This window comes from Electrona antarctica, assembly GCF_951216825.1.
Source record: "Electrona antarctica genome assembly, chromosome: 7".
Classification (NCBI taxonomy): domain Eukaryota; kingdom Metazoa; phylum Chordata; class Actinopteri; order Myctophiformes; family Myctophidae; genus Electrona; species Electrona antarctica.
In genome coordinates this window covers 20951040-20967970 of record NC_136812.1, presented here as the reverse complement: position 1 = coordinate 20967970, position 16931 = coordinate 20951040, and the positions used below count along the sequence as shown (strand labels likewise).

The window sequence follows — 16931 nt, the reverse complement described above, 5'->3', positions numbered from 1 at the left end:
GATTATCAGACCCTGAGCTTCCTGAAACAGTTCACTCAGTGGAGTGGGCGGGGTCTATGGGCAGGAAACCAGGCTAAACTGAGACACTATCAAATTGAAGCGGGGGGGGGGGGGGGGGGGGGGCAGCGGACTGACCTCATGCTTCCTTCTATGCATGAGGAGTCCAAGCCGCTTCTTTTCACCTTACAGGGGAGAGTTTCCCCGGCCGGATGTAGCGCGTGGAAGGAACACGTTATTCCGACCAGTTCCTTTCCCCTCCATCAGGCTGGCCAGGGGGAGGTAGTTTAGAGACCAGGATTACTGCATGTTTTGTTTTAGGGTACCTACCTACCCTAGGGGACACGGGGAGAACATGCAAACTCCACACAGAAAGGCCCTTTCGGCCAAACCCCACCTCGGGTATATGGGCACTGATGACGCATGAGAACTCCTTTTAAACACTACAACAATAATAATATAATAATAATCAGAATACAGAACGTAAACCTTTTTATTAAACTTAAACTTAAAACTTTTATTTTATCCAAATAATATGACTCACAGCACCTTCAAGTTTCCTGCTTGGTATGACATGATGTTGATGATGACAATAATGCATTAACCACTTAAACGCTCTAGCATTAGTAAAGTACCCTGGAATCAGCCCTCGGCAAGATTTAGTCTGGCCCCGCTCAGTTGTGATTGGATTTCACTCCCTCCGAAGTAGCGAGGGATCAATCAGGGTCCAGTATGCAAATATGGATGGGGCGTGTTTATCACCAGATCCTATTTCTTTTATTGGCTCCTTGGAAATGCAGGTTCCACACGGAGATTCCAGACTAATATCTACACTGTGACATTAGTCTGGCCATGCCAGGCTACTAGTAAACTGGAGATGTCACTGTACTTTTTTTCTTCTGTCTACAACAAATCAAGCTCAAAACGTTGTGTAATGCATGTAGTGCTTGTGTAAATACTAAATGAGTTTGTCCAAAGAAATATAGAACAAAAAGTAAGGTCCGCACACTGAGTAATGCTCCAAAAGCTTAAAAAGTATGTTCCTTATAGTGGACATGATGTTTTGAGCCTCTCGACTCTTCATCAGACCAAATAAGTATATATAAAAGAAATATATAACAAATTACATTTATTTACAACATATTTTGTTTTACTTGTCTCCAGTACTTCCCAGGCCGTGCAGTGGTGGTGAACGTCCTGAAGTCAGTGGACATGTGGCTGCAAACTCAGACAGAGGCTGAAGTGTCCTATAGTGCTCTCAGAGACATGTTGGACAACACCGCACAGGTGGGCCTAAAGATCTGTCTGTCTGTCTGTCTGTCTGTCTGTCTGTCTGTCTGTCTGTCTGTCTGTCTGTCTGTCTGTCTGTCTGTCTGTCTGTCTGTCCACATATACGTATACTCTATGTGCATTCACTTTTCCTTGGATGTTAAAATACTGTAGGCATACAGTAGGCATAAACTGAAATACCTTCCCACTGTGTTGATGCTAATGTTTGGTGGTGCCATGCCATGGTCCCCCTTGCCACATTAGACCGGACATAATCTCAAAGTGTCAGTGACCTTCCAAGGTCACTTGTCAGTCTTGAATACATCAAGTAGAATCAAATCATATACCTTTGAAATCTGATCTTGATAAAAAAAAACACGCACAGCTATAGAACAGACACATACTTACTTCCCATTACTAATGTGTAAAAGTATCCAGATATATTTATGTGTGTACTTCTTCCTTGTCTCAGTGCCAGCAAAATACACAGCCTAAGGATGTATGTGTTGTTGTCTTTGGAATGAAGCCTGCAGCATGCCTATAGTATAGCAGCTCTCGCAAATTGAAACAGTCACTTACTTACATCATTAGCTTTTAGCAGGCGAATCAATGGATCAATGAATCAATGAGAAGGTATGAACCGACTCTACCTCAGAGGAAATGGACTCTGTACACACACACACACACACACACACACACACACATACACACACACAAAATCTTTAATATTGACGTGTGAGTAACCCTGTCAATCAAACTACTAGCCGATGGCAGGCAGTGGGGAGAGAGAAACGACTATATGTCAGGGAAAATATGTTGTTGGATTCAACTCTGGATCATTCCTAAAGATGGGGATAGCCTCTTTATATAAGAGGAGGGCTACGCCATTAACCTGGCATTGACTGGCCATTGATTAGGCCGGGGAACTGCACCCAATCATTTTCATTATCTTGAACTGGTCTTTAGTACTTGGAATATACGCATGACCACTTTCAACATGGTGTCACTATTTTAGGAAATTGTAGGACTTTTTTTTAAAAAGGAATGTACATTTTTGTATTGTATTGTCTCTATTTGCCGTACAAGTAAATATAATAATGGCATTAAAACCGGAAAAGCATCGGTGTCATTTTAGATCTTTTGTGCTGGCTATTCAAAAATAACAGATGTCCAAGTCACAGTCACTGTGAGATTTGCTATTTTTGACAATGTTTTGAAAAATCTTAAAAGTTTAGTGATTTAGAAGGCATTTGTAGAATTGGCCTCAGGTCTTAATGGGTTAAGTGGTTAAAAGTGTCTCTTTGTGTGTGCGTGTCTCTCACTCTCTCTCTCTCTCTCTCTCTCTCTCTCTGTCACTCCCTGTGTCTCTCTGTCAGCTTCCATACACTGCCCTGCCAGAGGCAGTGAGGTGGGTGGGCTGCCAAGGCTCCAAGCCCTACTTCAGACGCTACCCCTGTGGGGTGTGGACACTCTTCCACATTCTCACCGTCACGGCCAAGAAGTCTGCTCAATCAGAAGGTAACACACACACAACTAACCATCTCTGAGCCTGGATCGAGGAAAAGGAACTGATGCACATCAATAATATAATAATACAAAATGATATTCCAGTCTCAGTCAGTACCCAATGCTGACAGCTACAGTGTTAAAGTTCGGTGCATAATTTTAATGAAACAGAATTGAACTATACTGCGTGTGCGTGTGCGTGTGTGAGCGTGCGTGCGTGTGTGTGTGTGTGTGAGCATACGTGCGCGTGCGTGCGTGTGTGTGTGTGCGTGCGTGCGTGTGTGTGTGAGCATGCGTGGGTGCGTGCGTGCGTGTGCATGCGTGTGTGCGTGCGTGTGCATGCGTGTGTGCGTGCGTGCGCACATTACACAACCAATGTAGCGTGACATGGGCTTTGGCGGTATCCATTCTGCTACCAGTTGAGCTGCCTATAGCTCTCCTGGGACTCATGCTTCATCCCTCTTTAACAGGTTGAATGCCAGCAATATTGGATATACGGGCGTCTTTCAGGCTAGACTGCTTATGTTTAAAGTTACCTTTGAACAGCCAGCGCACCGATAGCTGAGTTGCTTGTCATGAAAATCCACTTTAAAACTTATTATTATTAAAAAAGTATTCTATAGCGGCGAACAACAGCCCGGGCAGCGCACGGCTACTTCCTCCGGCAGATTCGCTCCCAGATTCGAGTCCCATTGTAAACAACGGGACTCAATATCCCATAACCCTTTGCACGCCGGCACGACGGACTTTTTTGCGATGACGTCATCAAAGCGCGTCTCATATCCCATTCTGTCCGGTGGATTGCCCATATGACTTACAACTGATTCAAACGTGGATTAAACAATGAAAACATAACTCGGGCAACTCGCGAATCGCAGGGAAATTGTTCTACAATTAATGAACTCGGGCAACTCGTGAATAGAAGTCAAAGTGTTCACTCACCACAGCCCTGCAGCTCACAGCCGCACAGCCTGGGCCTGGTGGTGCGGCTGCAGGGGCAAAGATACAAAACTTCAACCTATGTGAGGAGATCAATGTTATGTGCCATGTGATGTGTTCTGTGTATTTCTCCACAAAATGTTGACGGTTTCAAACAGTCTTATGTATATTTCTCCAGGAAATGTTGACGTTGTCAAACGATGACAATTACAAATGGAATGTGTATGTCCGGTTACATGAAACGTCATCATTTCGAGTGGGTAGGTTAAGGGGATATTGGAGGTGAAGGGACAGAAAAAGGGACAGAGTACATTGTCGGTAAAAGGCACAGAGTACATAGTTTGAGGGGATATTGTGGTAGAGGAGGGAAGAGGCGAAGGGGTGGGAGGGCTGTAGGAAAGAAAGAAAAGGAGCTGAGTGAAAGAAAAGAGGCCATTGAAAGGTCAAAGAAAGGGTGGTCTGGGGACGAGTGCTTTGTAAAGCTTTGTAAACAAATTAACCATGGAATGTTTGGTGGAGTGTTTGTTTGCACAGACGACGATGTAGCGGCACACTTAAGAACAGGCGCACATACCCACATGCACCCACACAGACGAGCACAAGTCTGTTGTTTTCTTCAATATTGTTATTTATTTGTTCCAGCAGAACGGTACCTATTAAAGGTTATTATGTTAGATTAGTGGAATGTGACTAGTGGTTAATAAAATAGGCAGATGATTTCAGAGGTTGATATACCGCTCTCACACATATGCACGTACGCACGCGCACGCACGCGTGCACACACACACACACACTGAGGTTAATCCCAGGGTTTATGGACCATCACGTGACCTGCAGATGGACTGGCCGACAAACAGGGGGTCCATCTGGCCCCCCACCGTGTCCAAGCTTAACTGGTGGAGACATAGACAAAGACACATAACAGCATTAACCACAGGTCATTATACACAGATACTGTATGCACTGATGTTAGGGCTGTCACCATTAACGATTTAATTGTGTTTCTGTCATTGAACATTTGAAACATCATGAATATGAATTAAAATGTCTGTTTGGCTTTTAGTTTTAATAAATCACATTCACTGCCAGGTATTAATTAATTCTTCCAAAACGTGTTTTTGAGTGAAACTCTTATTTTGAAGGCCCACCGGGACCCAAGACGTGAAACGGAAGTTAAAGAAAAACGCTGTGTTATGACAGAAGGTCGTTTATTTCACCCGAAAAAGAAAAATTAATGTTGTAACTGCGATCATCGGCTCTTTAGTTATGGGCCGTTGAATAAAGCTCGTTTTGACCAAAAACACAATCTGTGAAAAGAATCTGAGATAAATGCATTTTTCTAAATCTGAAACCATGCTTCCTCTAATGGAAATGGTTGTGCTAAGTCCAGAACAAAAGAAAACGCTTTAGCTGTAGTAAAATATGGTTTGTGCCTGTTGAGGTCCTGAGATAACTGCCTCTCCACCATTCACACAGAGTGTTAACTGTATTTAATCTCTCGATAGGGATATCCCATTCACGTAGATTATTTATCTCAATATGGGGTTAACCCAGCTCCCCATGACTCCTGGCCCATATAACCGTGGGAATCCAGTGTGTGGTGGGCCGGCATTGGTATTAGCAAGCTTTCAGGTTCAGCACAGGTTTATGGTATATTTTTTCCTCGCCATCACTATTCAATGCACTGTAGTATAGGCCTAACTGTAGATTATGAGATGATTATTATTTTCAGAGGAAGGAGGTCCGCACACAAGATCTTTAGTAGACAAAACAATTTATTTTAGATTTTCAACTTTTTGGTCAAATTGGTTTAAGTGAAATATTAACAAATTATTATAAACAGTTTGATTGAATTCAATAACCTAATCCACTTCAAAATAATACTCACCGCCTACAAGGCACTGGACCACTGGCTGAACAACCCCCACCCCTACCTCTCCGTCCCCTCCCGCTCCTACGGGTCTGGTGACGCCAACCTCCTGACGGTCCCCAACACCAAGCACCCAAGCTGGGGAGATGCCTGTGGCTTTTTCTGTTGCTGTCCCATCCCTGTGGGATGGAGTGGGCTCCCAACACTATCAAAGAAGCCCCTCACCCTCCAATCCTTCAAAACTCTCAAAACCCATGCCACCTCTTCAATATGGCTTTCCCCAGCTAACTGCACTGTACTGTTTTACCGTAGCAGTGTTTCTATTGATTTTACTCTCATAGACATATTTTCTTTTTTGTGTTTTACCTAATAAAGTTGATTATTTCTGTTGTTTTCTCCTCCCCCAGGTAAAGCGTCTTTGGGTACTTAAAAAAGTTCTATATAAATCTGAGATATTATTCATTCATTCATTCATGCATTCAAACCTTTATTTATTCTCGAGAGACATTGACATAATACAACATTTTCAAAGCAATAAACAAAAACAACAAAACATTACAGCAACATTTCCCCATTTTGATCTAATACATGTTTAAAAACAGTTGCACACTTGGGTGTAAATCTGCAATCAAAGATTTCAATTGACCGTAAGCTGTAAGTCATTATTATTATTATTATTATTATTATTATTATTATTATTATTATTATTATTATTATTATTATATTATATTTTTCTATAATATGTTTTTTTCCTGCCATCTTGCCCTTTCCCTCCAGGGCCCCAGGAGGTACTGCAGGCAATGAGAAGCTATGTTCACCACTTCTTCGGCTGCCGACCGTGTGCAGATCACTTTGAGAACATGGCACAGGAGGGCATGTCGGTGGGCTCTCCGTCCATGGCCGTCCTCTGGCTCTGGTCCAGCCACAACCGTGTCAACAACAGACTGGCAGGTATGGGGGCGAAACACTGCGATTTCAATGATAATACTTGAAAAGCCTGGCGGAGCACAGGTCTCCGCCAGGCCAGGTTGCCTACCCAGGGCCCGCAAACTTTGGAAGTCAAGGAATCCAGGGAGCTATGTTTATTGGCCAAAACATTAAGTGCTGTTAGCGTGTGTGTGAGTAGCGCCACCATGAGACTGAAGTGAAAGATTCTTCCTTTGCCTATACTGTGAATGTATGGGCAAAGTTTCACATTGATCAAATGGCTACAGAGATAATGTGTACCGATTTGCGTGATGTTTGGAAACGCTATAACAAGCTGATCGGGGCAGAGGTTCTGCTCTGGCATCCAGGGGCTGTGCGTGCACAGTTTCACTGTGATCGGTCCAACAGTGCCGGAGATTAGCTGTTCACAGACACAAGGACACGCATGGATGGACGGAATGGTAATGTTGACGGTGTCAGAGCGAATCAGAGAGTGTCATAACCGTTGCAGAAAGGTAACAGATTCTCAAAGACAGTCCTTGGATTGAATCCTCCTAGAAATAATTTTGTTGTTACCGCGAGTCAAATCAAACCTGTCTGGCACTTAAAAATAAAAAGAGGCCGGGGGGTGATAATGGTGCCAGTGAATCCTTTAATAATTCTATTATATTATGGAGGATGTACTGTAAGAACACATTTTTATTGGTTACAGAGCAAGTTGTTGTGTTTATATTATATTCCTTATATGTCCAGGCTGTATGTTGTTGTTTTACCCAACATAAGTAATGCACGTTGACGGGTTTGAGGGGGCCTGTTTGAGGAGGCCCCCGACGGCCGGCGTCGCTTCCTCCTCCGTCAGTGACGGGAGGAAGAAGTGACGCCCGGCCATCGGAATGAGTGGCCAGTTGGGAAGAAGAAGCGACGCGCGGCCGTCGGGGTGGCCCCCCCCAAACCGACTGCCCTCCAAACCAACTGCTTACTATAGGGGTGGAAAAATCAACTGCTGGGCTGCAATGTACATTTTTCGGGGAGAGCTCTCGGGGCCTCTATAGCTGTCGGGGCTCTACGCAGGTGTGTAGTTTGCATAGCGCTAATAACCGCCTCTGCATCCAATAATAATACCAAAAAAAACAGGATCGGTATCGGCCGATTAAAAAAATAATAATCGGTGATCGGGATCGGCCCCCAAAAACGTGATCGGAGCACCTCTCTATTCATCTGCACGAGTCAAAATGCAGTGCTTTTGACATTTCGTCACACGGGTCATCTTAGTTAGTTTAACATGTAGCTTTACACAGACCCCCCCCTCCAGCCCCCCTGTTTATTCATATGGTTTTATGAGGCACAAGCCTGTCATTAACAGCCCACTTTGTTAAATCACTTTGTTTTGTGTTCTTTGTGGTGCGCCGGCCGCCCCCTCGTCTTTCTCACTGACAGCTTGGTGTCCTGAACAGCAGGGGACAGAGGGGGCCATGCACACGCTCTGCCCATACACAGCCTGCATCCGCTCCCTAGACAGTTGTCCACTGTTACTGCACAGCTCTTCTGTCCCTCTCTACTACCTCTCTCTCTCTCTCTCTCTCTCTCTCTCTCTCTCTGTCTGTCTCCTCTTCGTCTCCCGGGACTCATATCCGCCACTTGACAAGTGATATGGTACCATCCTCCTAGCAAATACCCCACAGGGACCAGTCTGCGTTGCCCACACACACACACACACACACACACACTCTCACAAAACACACGCACGTGTGCGTACACACACAATTCCCAAGATGTTTCAAGGCAGCAGGTGGCACACGCCGCAACACAAGCATCAAGCCACCCCTTCAGTTACTGCCCCTCCCATTTTACACACACATATACATGTGGATTGTGGACACACACACACACACACACACACACGCTATATTAATATACTTGTGAGGACATTTAATAAATGCAATTTTTTTACCTTTCAGCATTTTTTTACCTTAACCCTAAAGCTTGAGTTATACAGTCCGCCTAATCCTATTCCTAACCCCAACCTGAATCTGTTCCTAATTGTAAGCCTAAAGGTCCTTACACATTGGGGGCAACACGAATAAACAACCTGGAAATGCAAAAAAAGGGAAAAAAAGGTTTTTAACCATAAACCAACCATTACTCTAGTGAGGCACAGAGAATTGTCCTCACAATATCTATTTCTCAAAATATTCTACTCTACTTGTGTCTTGTGGGGACATTTGGCCCTCACAAGTATAGCAATACATGGACACACACACACCCACATACACACACACACACACACGCACACACATCCATGCAAATCCCTCCTCCCAAGGCTGGGTCAAGTTGTGGCGTGTGGCTGGGAGGGAGTCGGTGGCTGGGTTGCTCCTCCACTGGGAGCTAGGTGGGTGGATCATAATGTATGGCTGTCTTACGAGCAGCGAGTATACCCCCCGAGGGAGAGCGACGCTCACATCCCCCCCGACCACACCCCCCCCCCCCCTCTCCCGCCGCCCCTCCATCCTCTAATACAGTGCCGCTCTTTAGCAGGATTCCACGCCTCCCCTTTCAGGGGCAGCCATGCGTGAAGAGGCAGCTATTTGTAAAGCAGCCCAACAATTAATTTAGCTGGCAACAAAGAGGCCCCAGGGCCCTGAGCCCGGCCCGGCAGCGGCAGAATGAAGAGCAGAGAGAGGCAGCGGAGTCCTGTTGCTGCTTGTCAACAGGCTGACATTCTGCACAGGAAGATCCCGGCTGTTTAACTGCTCGGCGTACAAATGTAACCAGCTGGGCTTACAAACTGAGTTACAAATGGATAAATCAACACTGAGGATTTTACTGATTTATTGGCATTCCCCCGACCATCACTTTTACACTCTGGGTTAAATTGAGAGTTTTAAACCAATTGTAAAATTGACCATCACGGTTCCATATGGGTAAATTTTTACACCCTCGGAGGTAAATTGACAGTCTGTACGTGTGTGCGTGCGTGCGTGCACAAGCATGATGCTCGTATACAACAATGCGCTTAGTTGTGTGCAGATGTGCTTGCACTGTGTGTTGTCTTTTTTATTCATAAGAAACCAAGATGCAATAGCCTGGTAAACCCCTACAGTTTATTGACCAGGGTTCTACAGGGACGTGTACTTGGATACCTCTTCTTCCCCCTCTACAGTCTACAAAAATAAAATAGCAGAGCAAGCTGTTTTTGCTGAACGTTCGCCCATTATGACATGCTCAGAATAGGGATCAGGACGCTATAGGGGTCATGTTGTCGTCATACAATAAACATCCCACCAGGGTCTTGGATCATTGTTTTGTCTTTGTCGATTTAAATGAACTTAAAAAGCCAGTTTGCAGCAGGCTGCCTTACTTGCTCGCCTGTTATGGCTTCCGTGTGCATTAGGTGATCCTCACTTGCAGCATTAGTGCTGAGGAGGCTGGTTTGTCATGCTGAACAATACATATTTATACGTGATGAATATGTATGTCTTGGCAATGACATCTTCCTGACAGGCCATTGTGGCAATATCAATATGTCTGCTATAGCTAAAGTCACCCTGGCCACAAACATAGCCAGCTGATTAGAATAAACAGAGATGAGAGGCACGGGCAGCATTATGAGAGGAGGTGTGTGTGTGTGTGTGTGTGTGTGTGTGTGTGTGTGTGTGTGTGTGTGTGTGTGTGTGTGTGTGTGTGTGTGTGTGTGTGTGTGTGTGTGTGTGTGTGTGTGTGTGTGTGTGTGTGTGTGTGTGTGTGTGTGTGTGTGTGTGTGTGTGTGTGTGTGTGTGTGTGTGTGTGTGTGTGTGTGTGTGTGCGCGCGCGCGTACGTGTTCACGCTCTCACCTGCTGCTGAAATGTATAAAGCACGTTAGCTCGCACACACACGTGCATGCACATACATACACACAAACAGTCCATCCAGGACACCGTAAAATTGATGTATCCCTTATGTAAAGTGCTGTATGCAGAGTACATACACACATGCATATGACTTAGATTAATCTGGAGAGAGGGATGGGGGAGGGGGGAGGATGTAAATTGACAGAGCCATAAAGTGACAGACGTGCTACTGCTCTGCTTCTCTCTTGTGGGTGCTTCACGTACACACACACACACACACACACACACACACACGCTTTGACCAACACAAAAACACCCACATGAGGGAATCAGTCGTATGTGTGTGCGCGTGTGTGTGTGTGTGTGTGTGTGTGTGCACAGTAGGTTGAGATCTTGCCAGCCTGTTTGCAAGAAAGCAGGGGTTTCGGGTGGCCTGGGGTCTGCTGAATGAAAACATGTAAAGCACAAAGCAGGGGTTTCGGCTGGCCTGGGGTCTGCTGAATGAAAGCAGGGGTTTGGGGTGGCCTGGGGTCTGCTGAATGAAAACATGTAAAGCACAAAGCAGGGGTTTGGGGTGGCCTGGGGTCTGCTGAATGAAAGCAGGGGTTTCGGCTGGCCTGGGGTCTGCTGAATGAAAACATGTAAAGCACAAAGTTTCTAATTGATTAGAAGGACAGCTCCCTGTGGAGGTGCCTGCTGCTCTCACATTCAATTTAGAGATTGGACTGCCTTCAAACGGGTGTGGAGGTACTGGACAGGAGCTCAGCAGTGCAAGATGTGTGCCTTGCGTGTGTGTGTGTGTGTGTGTGTGTGTGTGTGTGTGTGTGTGTGTGTGTGTGTGTGTGTGTGTGTGTGTGTGTGTGTGTGTGTGTGTGTGTGTGTGTGTGTGTGTGTGTGTGTGTGTGTGTGTGTGTGTGTGTGTGTGTGTGCGCGTGTGTACACGTGTGTGTACGTGCGTGGGTGGGTGTGTTTGGGGTTGCTGTCCACTTCAACCACATCTATTATCTCGCCACTCCTCCATCTGGGACATCCCAGAAGCCCATTGATCATTGTTAAACCCTGTCACACACAGACACACACACACTCTGACACTGACACACACACACACACACACACACATGCGCGCGCAAGCAAGCGAGCACTCCTGGTTATCCACCACCACCATGCACACATGGTGCGTGTATATATACACACACACACACCCACGCTGTGCATATACACACATGCACTTAGGTATAAGCACATGCCTACATACATATATGTATATAGGCACTTAGTGTTTATGAGCCTTGTGACAGGATAAAATGGGATCAGCATATATTGCATCCAGGGCACCACACAATCTCCTTCACAACCCAACAATAACAAAGGTTAGATATAAAGAAGAACAATGTATGGGCCTTGAAGTTTTATACTGTTATCACCCTTCAGTTTGCATAGCTAGCCTGCTACAGTACATATACAGTATGTGTGTATCTTCAGCCAACATATTGAATACCCTTTTGAAAGAAAGGGGTATTATGAGCATGCAAACGAAGCATCATGAAACAAAACTGAAAAGTACTGTATAAGTATACTGTACGAGTGTACGTTATGCTCAATCCATATTCAAAATAACATTGGCCCGGTTTCCCAAACGCATAGGGTGTAAGACTTGTAGTGATGCACATGCTCGGGTGCCCTCTAGAACAACACAGAACATAGACATTTCGTGCATAGATGTACCACGCAATGGTAGGCCTCAGGTCTGAGGCCTGGTATATGGTAGGCCTCAGGCCTCAGGTCTACCATTCTGAAATTTAATTTAATAATATTTGGACTGCTGGACAGCTGACAGTAGGCTCTCCTTGCTCTTAAAAAAAAATATATATATATATATATATATATATATATTTCTTTTTTTTTAGCCTATAGAGGGCATCTGAGCATGTGCAAGTCTTACACCATATGCGTTTGGGAAACCGGGCCATTGTCATTGTGTGTCTAGCATGCACGGTAATATGTGTTCCTCTCTCCTGTGTCTCCCAGGTGCCCTTAGCGAGGACCCCAACTTCCCTAAGACCCAGTGGCCGTCTCCAGAGGTGTGTTCAGACTGCCACGGGGTGAGGACTACAGGGGAACACACCTGGAACCACGACAAGGTCCTCTTCTTCCTCCTCTCCTACTACTCCCCTGAGAACGTACTCACAGGTACGTGCACTGGTGCACTGTGTCCTAATTGCATGTGTAGCGAGCAGGCATCAAACACAAATTACAATAAATGAAGTTGTCCTATAACCAGTGTCCAAAGCTCGTTCCAAGTCCCACCATATGATACTACTAATACGATACCCTTCACGTGTCTCTCTCAAAGGATGCTTTGCTGCTTCATTAACTCATTTACTGCCAGAGTTTCTCTATAACAGTGCTTTTTTTTGCTTTTACTAGTTTTTGAGGTTTTTTCCACTACTATTTCAAGAGCCACAGAATATTTTAAATATCTCAAAAGAAACAATACAGTCTCTACTTTCATCGGGGGAAAAAGGTCTGTCACCCCAATGTTCTATTCTTTAGTTATTGGCAGTTGAATATAGCTTGTTCTCACCAAAAATGCTGTCTGGGAACAGAAAGCAAAGAAAAATGTATGCAAAATATAAATCCATATAGACTAAACCGGCTTGGATTCTTTTAGATCACGTTTACGTTATTTCCGGGTGTCCTCTTTTTCGGAAGTCCTAGGATCACTCATAGGTTGCGGAAGAGCGCCCTGAATTGTAAACACTGAAAACACCAAATGACGTATGCGTCAATGTCACTGAAATGACGTATAGAGTGCCATTGACGGGTACAGGCTTTAGCTTAGACATACTACCTTAAGCCCTAACCTAACCATAACCGCAAGCACAGGAGCAGCGCATGTCCGGTCCGCATGTCGGTCCATTGGTGTGTCTAATCTGCGTGTGCATCCCCTCATCTGTCCCTGTAGCTATCATCAATATCCAAATGGCACACAGAGCTCAGTCATGCTTTAATATGCAATTTGAGAAAATAACCAAACTGAGAATGAGCATGTGAATGTTAAGTTCATATGTCAAGGTATTGCAGATGTCTTTTGGACATGAGGAGATATTAGGCTATGATGATCATTGCATTTCATCTACCTCTCCTTTCCAGGTGATGTTTTGGTTAGCAAATACCTTTTTCCCCGCACCCTCTAGTCTAACTAAATTGCTGTGGACACATACCCCTGAATGCAATTTGTTTGGAGATTTTAGTTTGTTTCTTCCTTCAGAGTTGAACGAGGGGAGCGAGTAGACTTGAAAATCATGTCCTGTGTTTCCCCTCTGCTCCCCAATGCCCTCTTAGACTACCTAGACGAAGACGACCAGGTGCTGACCAAGCAGCGGCAAAGGATCGAGGCTTGGCAGCTGGAGAAGGACGCTCAGGCCGTGGTCCAAAGGAAGGCCAGGGAAGCCCTGGACTCAATCACCAGGTCTCCTACCTCACAACCCACTGTGGACGAGGAGGAGGAGGAAGAAGAGGAGGAGGAGGAGGAGGAGGAAGAGGAGCCGATGGTTGAGGAGGTGGCCGTGAGAGAAGGAGGAGAGGCCACGGCAGCGGATGAGATGGGGGGCAAGCGATGGGCGGAGCCTGAGCCTCAGCAGACGGGGCGCCGACGTCAGCAGGCCCAGAGGAAGCCCAGCGTGGTGGGGCTGAGGCTGCGAGACGCCCAGGAGGACATCGTGGACCTGGACTCCTTCGTCAACCAGCACTACAAAGCCAAAGCACTGCGGGCGGCCGCCGCCGCCTCCACCAGGGTCAAGCGGCGCAGCTTGCAGCGACAGGAGGAGCGAGAACCGGGCCCCGTGTTCGGCCTCGGGGTGGAGTTGGATGCTGGGATGAGGATGGTGGGGCTGGAGCCTATGGAGCCAGACGCGGGCACGGGCCAGCAGAGGAAGCGTCTGCAGAAACGAGGACTGACCGGCCAGTATGTCGGTCACGTGGAGGACATTGAACCAGGTCGTCAGTCGCGCCCCCAGAGCCACAGGGGGCGCTGGATGTCAGTGCTGAGCATTGGCTTCTCCAAAGTGGACATCAGCCTGTGTGTCATCCTCTACTCCCTGTCATCCATGTGCCTCCTGGCCATGTACCTTTATTTCAAGAATCGCCTCAGAACACGACGGGCCAAAGTGTCCCTGCCCTGAAACCAGGTACTTTAAGAGACCTACTACCACTATGCTGACATGAGTCTCAACTCTCAACAATGATTACAGTTCCATTAGGGTAGCATTGGGGTTAGTATAACAGGATGTGTCAAGATTAGGACTGTCCTAAGCCTTCTACTTAGACATTGACCAGAGTAGACAAAACACCGTGTTTTTCATCATCGCCGTCACCATCGCCTGCCGCTGTGGTTGTGTTCAGGTATATCTAATAAGTGGAGAGGTAGAGTTGCCTTAAATTGTGCAAACTTGCTGGTGGCATGTGCCAATCTAAAAGCTGTGCTCTCCAGTTCCACCACTTTTAGAATATAAAATGTAAGCCTAATTTATGCATTTTCTGAAAGGGGATATCAATGTTGTGTTTTTTATTTTATTTTAAATTCTGAAAATACATCCTTTTTGTAAAGAGCCATGACACTTTTTGGCAACACATAAACCAGGCCTTACCATACATGAGCAAGACTCTATCATCAGGGTAGTTGTTGGTGTTTGTGCAATTTAAAATGTATAACCCCGACATCTCTGTTTTGGGCAAATTACAAATTTTAAACAATTTAAAAACTTTTAATTCATTCAAAGAAAGTTCACACAGGCTCACACATTGTATGCTTGTACAGTGTGTACAGTACAGCTATTTCCACTATTTGTCGAAGTATTCAGGCTTACGTTTTTAAATACCCCCCCTCATTTTTTACAAATTGAACACTGGTTGTTTTAAAGGACAGTTGTCCTTCTGAGCTGCATTTGACCACTTACAGTATGAAGGATGAAATCTGTATCTCAATTGAGAATAAGTGGACTTTTTATGAGGCTATACAGCAAATGTGTGTAAAATAGGGATTTTTTGTTGCTATAGTTATAATGAAGGACATTTATGAAGAGTTTTCTTTGTGGAACGTTTTCATAAAAGACTGTTGGGCCACAGCTGAAGCATATATCTGCACTATTGTACTGTACTGAGAAATAATGACGATGAAACATTACATTTAGTGTCATCCTTCATGTAGATAAATTCATGGAATTATCATTTCATTACAATAAGAGAAAAGCAGGTATGATCTCTCTTAAACAGTATAGCAAATTATTTTGAAATTGGCCATATGATTTGCTAATAGCAGAATATAATGACAGTACCCTGATAGTTGAACTGTGTTTTGTAATCCCAGAACTGGTCTGGCATCATGATTTAATTTCTCAACAAGCCTCATTTAACCACATGAAACCCATCCCTGTTCTGGCTTGAACATTCGCAGAACATTAGCTGATCTACAAGCTCATCTTTTCTGATGAATTGAATATGAAGGACCCCAAAGGGACAAGACATATCCACATAAATAAATTCCAGTTCAACAATGAACATTTGCTAATAATTGAATTGCCACCCTTTGAGGTGGCTTGTGTTATGTGCATCATTACATCACATCGCTGAGTCCACATAACAGCTGCTTCATACAATCCTATTGTTGATGAAGTTTTGTGCAGAAGCGCATATGTTCACACAGGACACAGTTCTGGAATAAGCTGGATTTAGTTTTGGCTGTTGTCCATTAAGCTTTTACTGGTGTTATTCATCTCAAAGCACAGTTTCATTTTGCTTTACTTTTCTGAATCAATAAAACATATTTTTGATAAGGACATTTAGTTGTTTTCTTTTTCCTGCATTGCTGCTCTGACAACTTTCTACCGTTGTGCAATGTGTTGAAAATTAAATAATCAGATACTTGAGAGGTGATTCCTCTTATTCATTACCTTTTGATCAAGAGTGATCATGAAGGCATGTATACAGTACAGTATGTGTCTCACATTGGGTTAGACAAACAAATGTTACAGAATTAAACTCCCCATTCGGCACACTCTGCCAGACAAGTAGGCAGAAACACATGGCCTCCATACATCTGAAGTGTCTCGGATGTCAAAACATCTCCATCTCAGAGACTTTGAGCCTTTTCTGAACAACATGGCCATGTTTGGTTTGTTGTTTTGAAGCGTCCTGCCAGGGTGTGTGGCATGGCGGGAGGGACAGGGGGTCTCAGATGTAGGAATAGAGGGGTTAAAGGCTGCAAGGTTTGAAGGAAAAAGCCTGTTGCCATCTGCTGTGCAGCGCAAGCTAAATCCTAACAATTTCATTGGGATTATAGCAAGTGAGTAATCCAGCTTTCCTTTAGGACTAGAGGGGAGAGATTACCCTTGAGGATTAGCTCCCAGCAGATAATAAACTTTATTAAAACGCAATCGGCTTTCAGGGCCCCTCTTCTTCCCTTACACACTTAAAGGTGGGCCCTGCTGGGGGCCAGCCCATGGACCCTCGGGAGAAGGTAAGAGGGAGGAGAGGGCGGGTTGGAGGTGGATGAAAGAGGGCGTACTCTGGGTGATAGAGTTGAATGGATGGATAG

General features: G+C 45.1%; 1 protein-coding gene across 1 annotated transcript in view; it reads left to right on the top strand.

The window, feature by feature from the left end:
* Positions 1 to 16175, top strand: part of qsox1 (quiescin Q6 sulfhydryl oxidase 1) — a 33463-nt gene extending 17288 nt beyond the window's left edge. Inside the window, exons 9-13 of the mRNA XM_079506945.1 lie at positions 1162 to 1284; positions 2643 to 2784; positions 6359 to 6532; positions 12365 to 12526; positions 13682 to 16175. Coding sequence (XP_079363071.1) covers positions 1162 to 1284; positions 2643 to 2784; positions 6359 to 6532; positions 12365 to 12526; positions 13682 to 14520 — 1440 coding nt within the window. The 3' untranslated portion in view covers positions 14521 to 16175. The remainder of the gene's footprint in view (positions 1 to 1161; positions 1285 to 2642; positions 2785 to 6358; positions 6533 to 12364; positions 12527 to 13681) is intronic.
* The last annotated feature ends 756 nt before the right edge of the window (positions 16176 to 16931 follow it).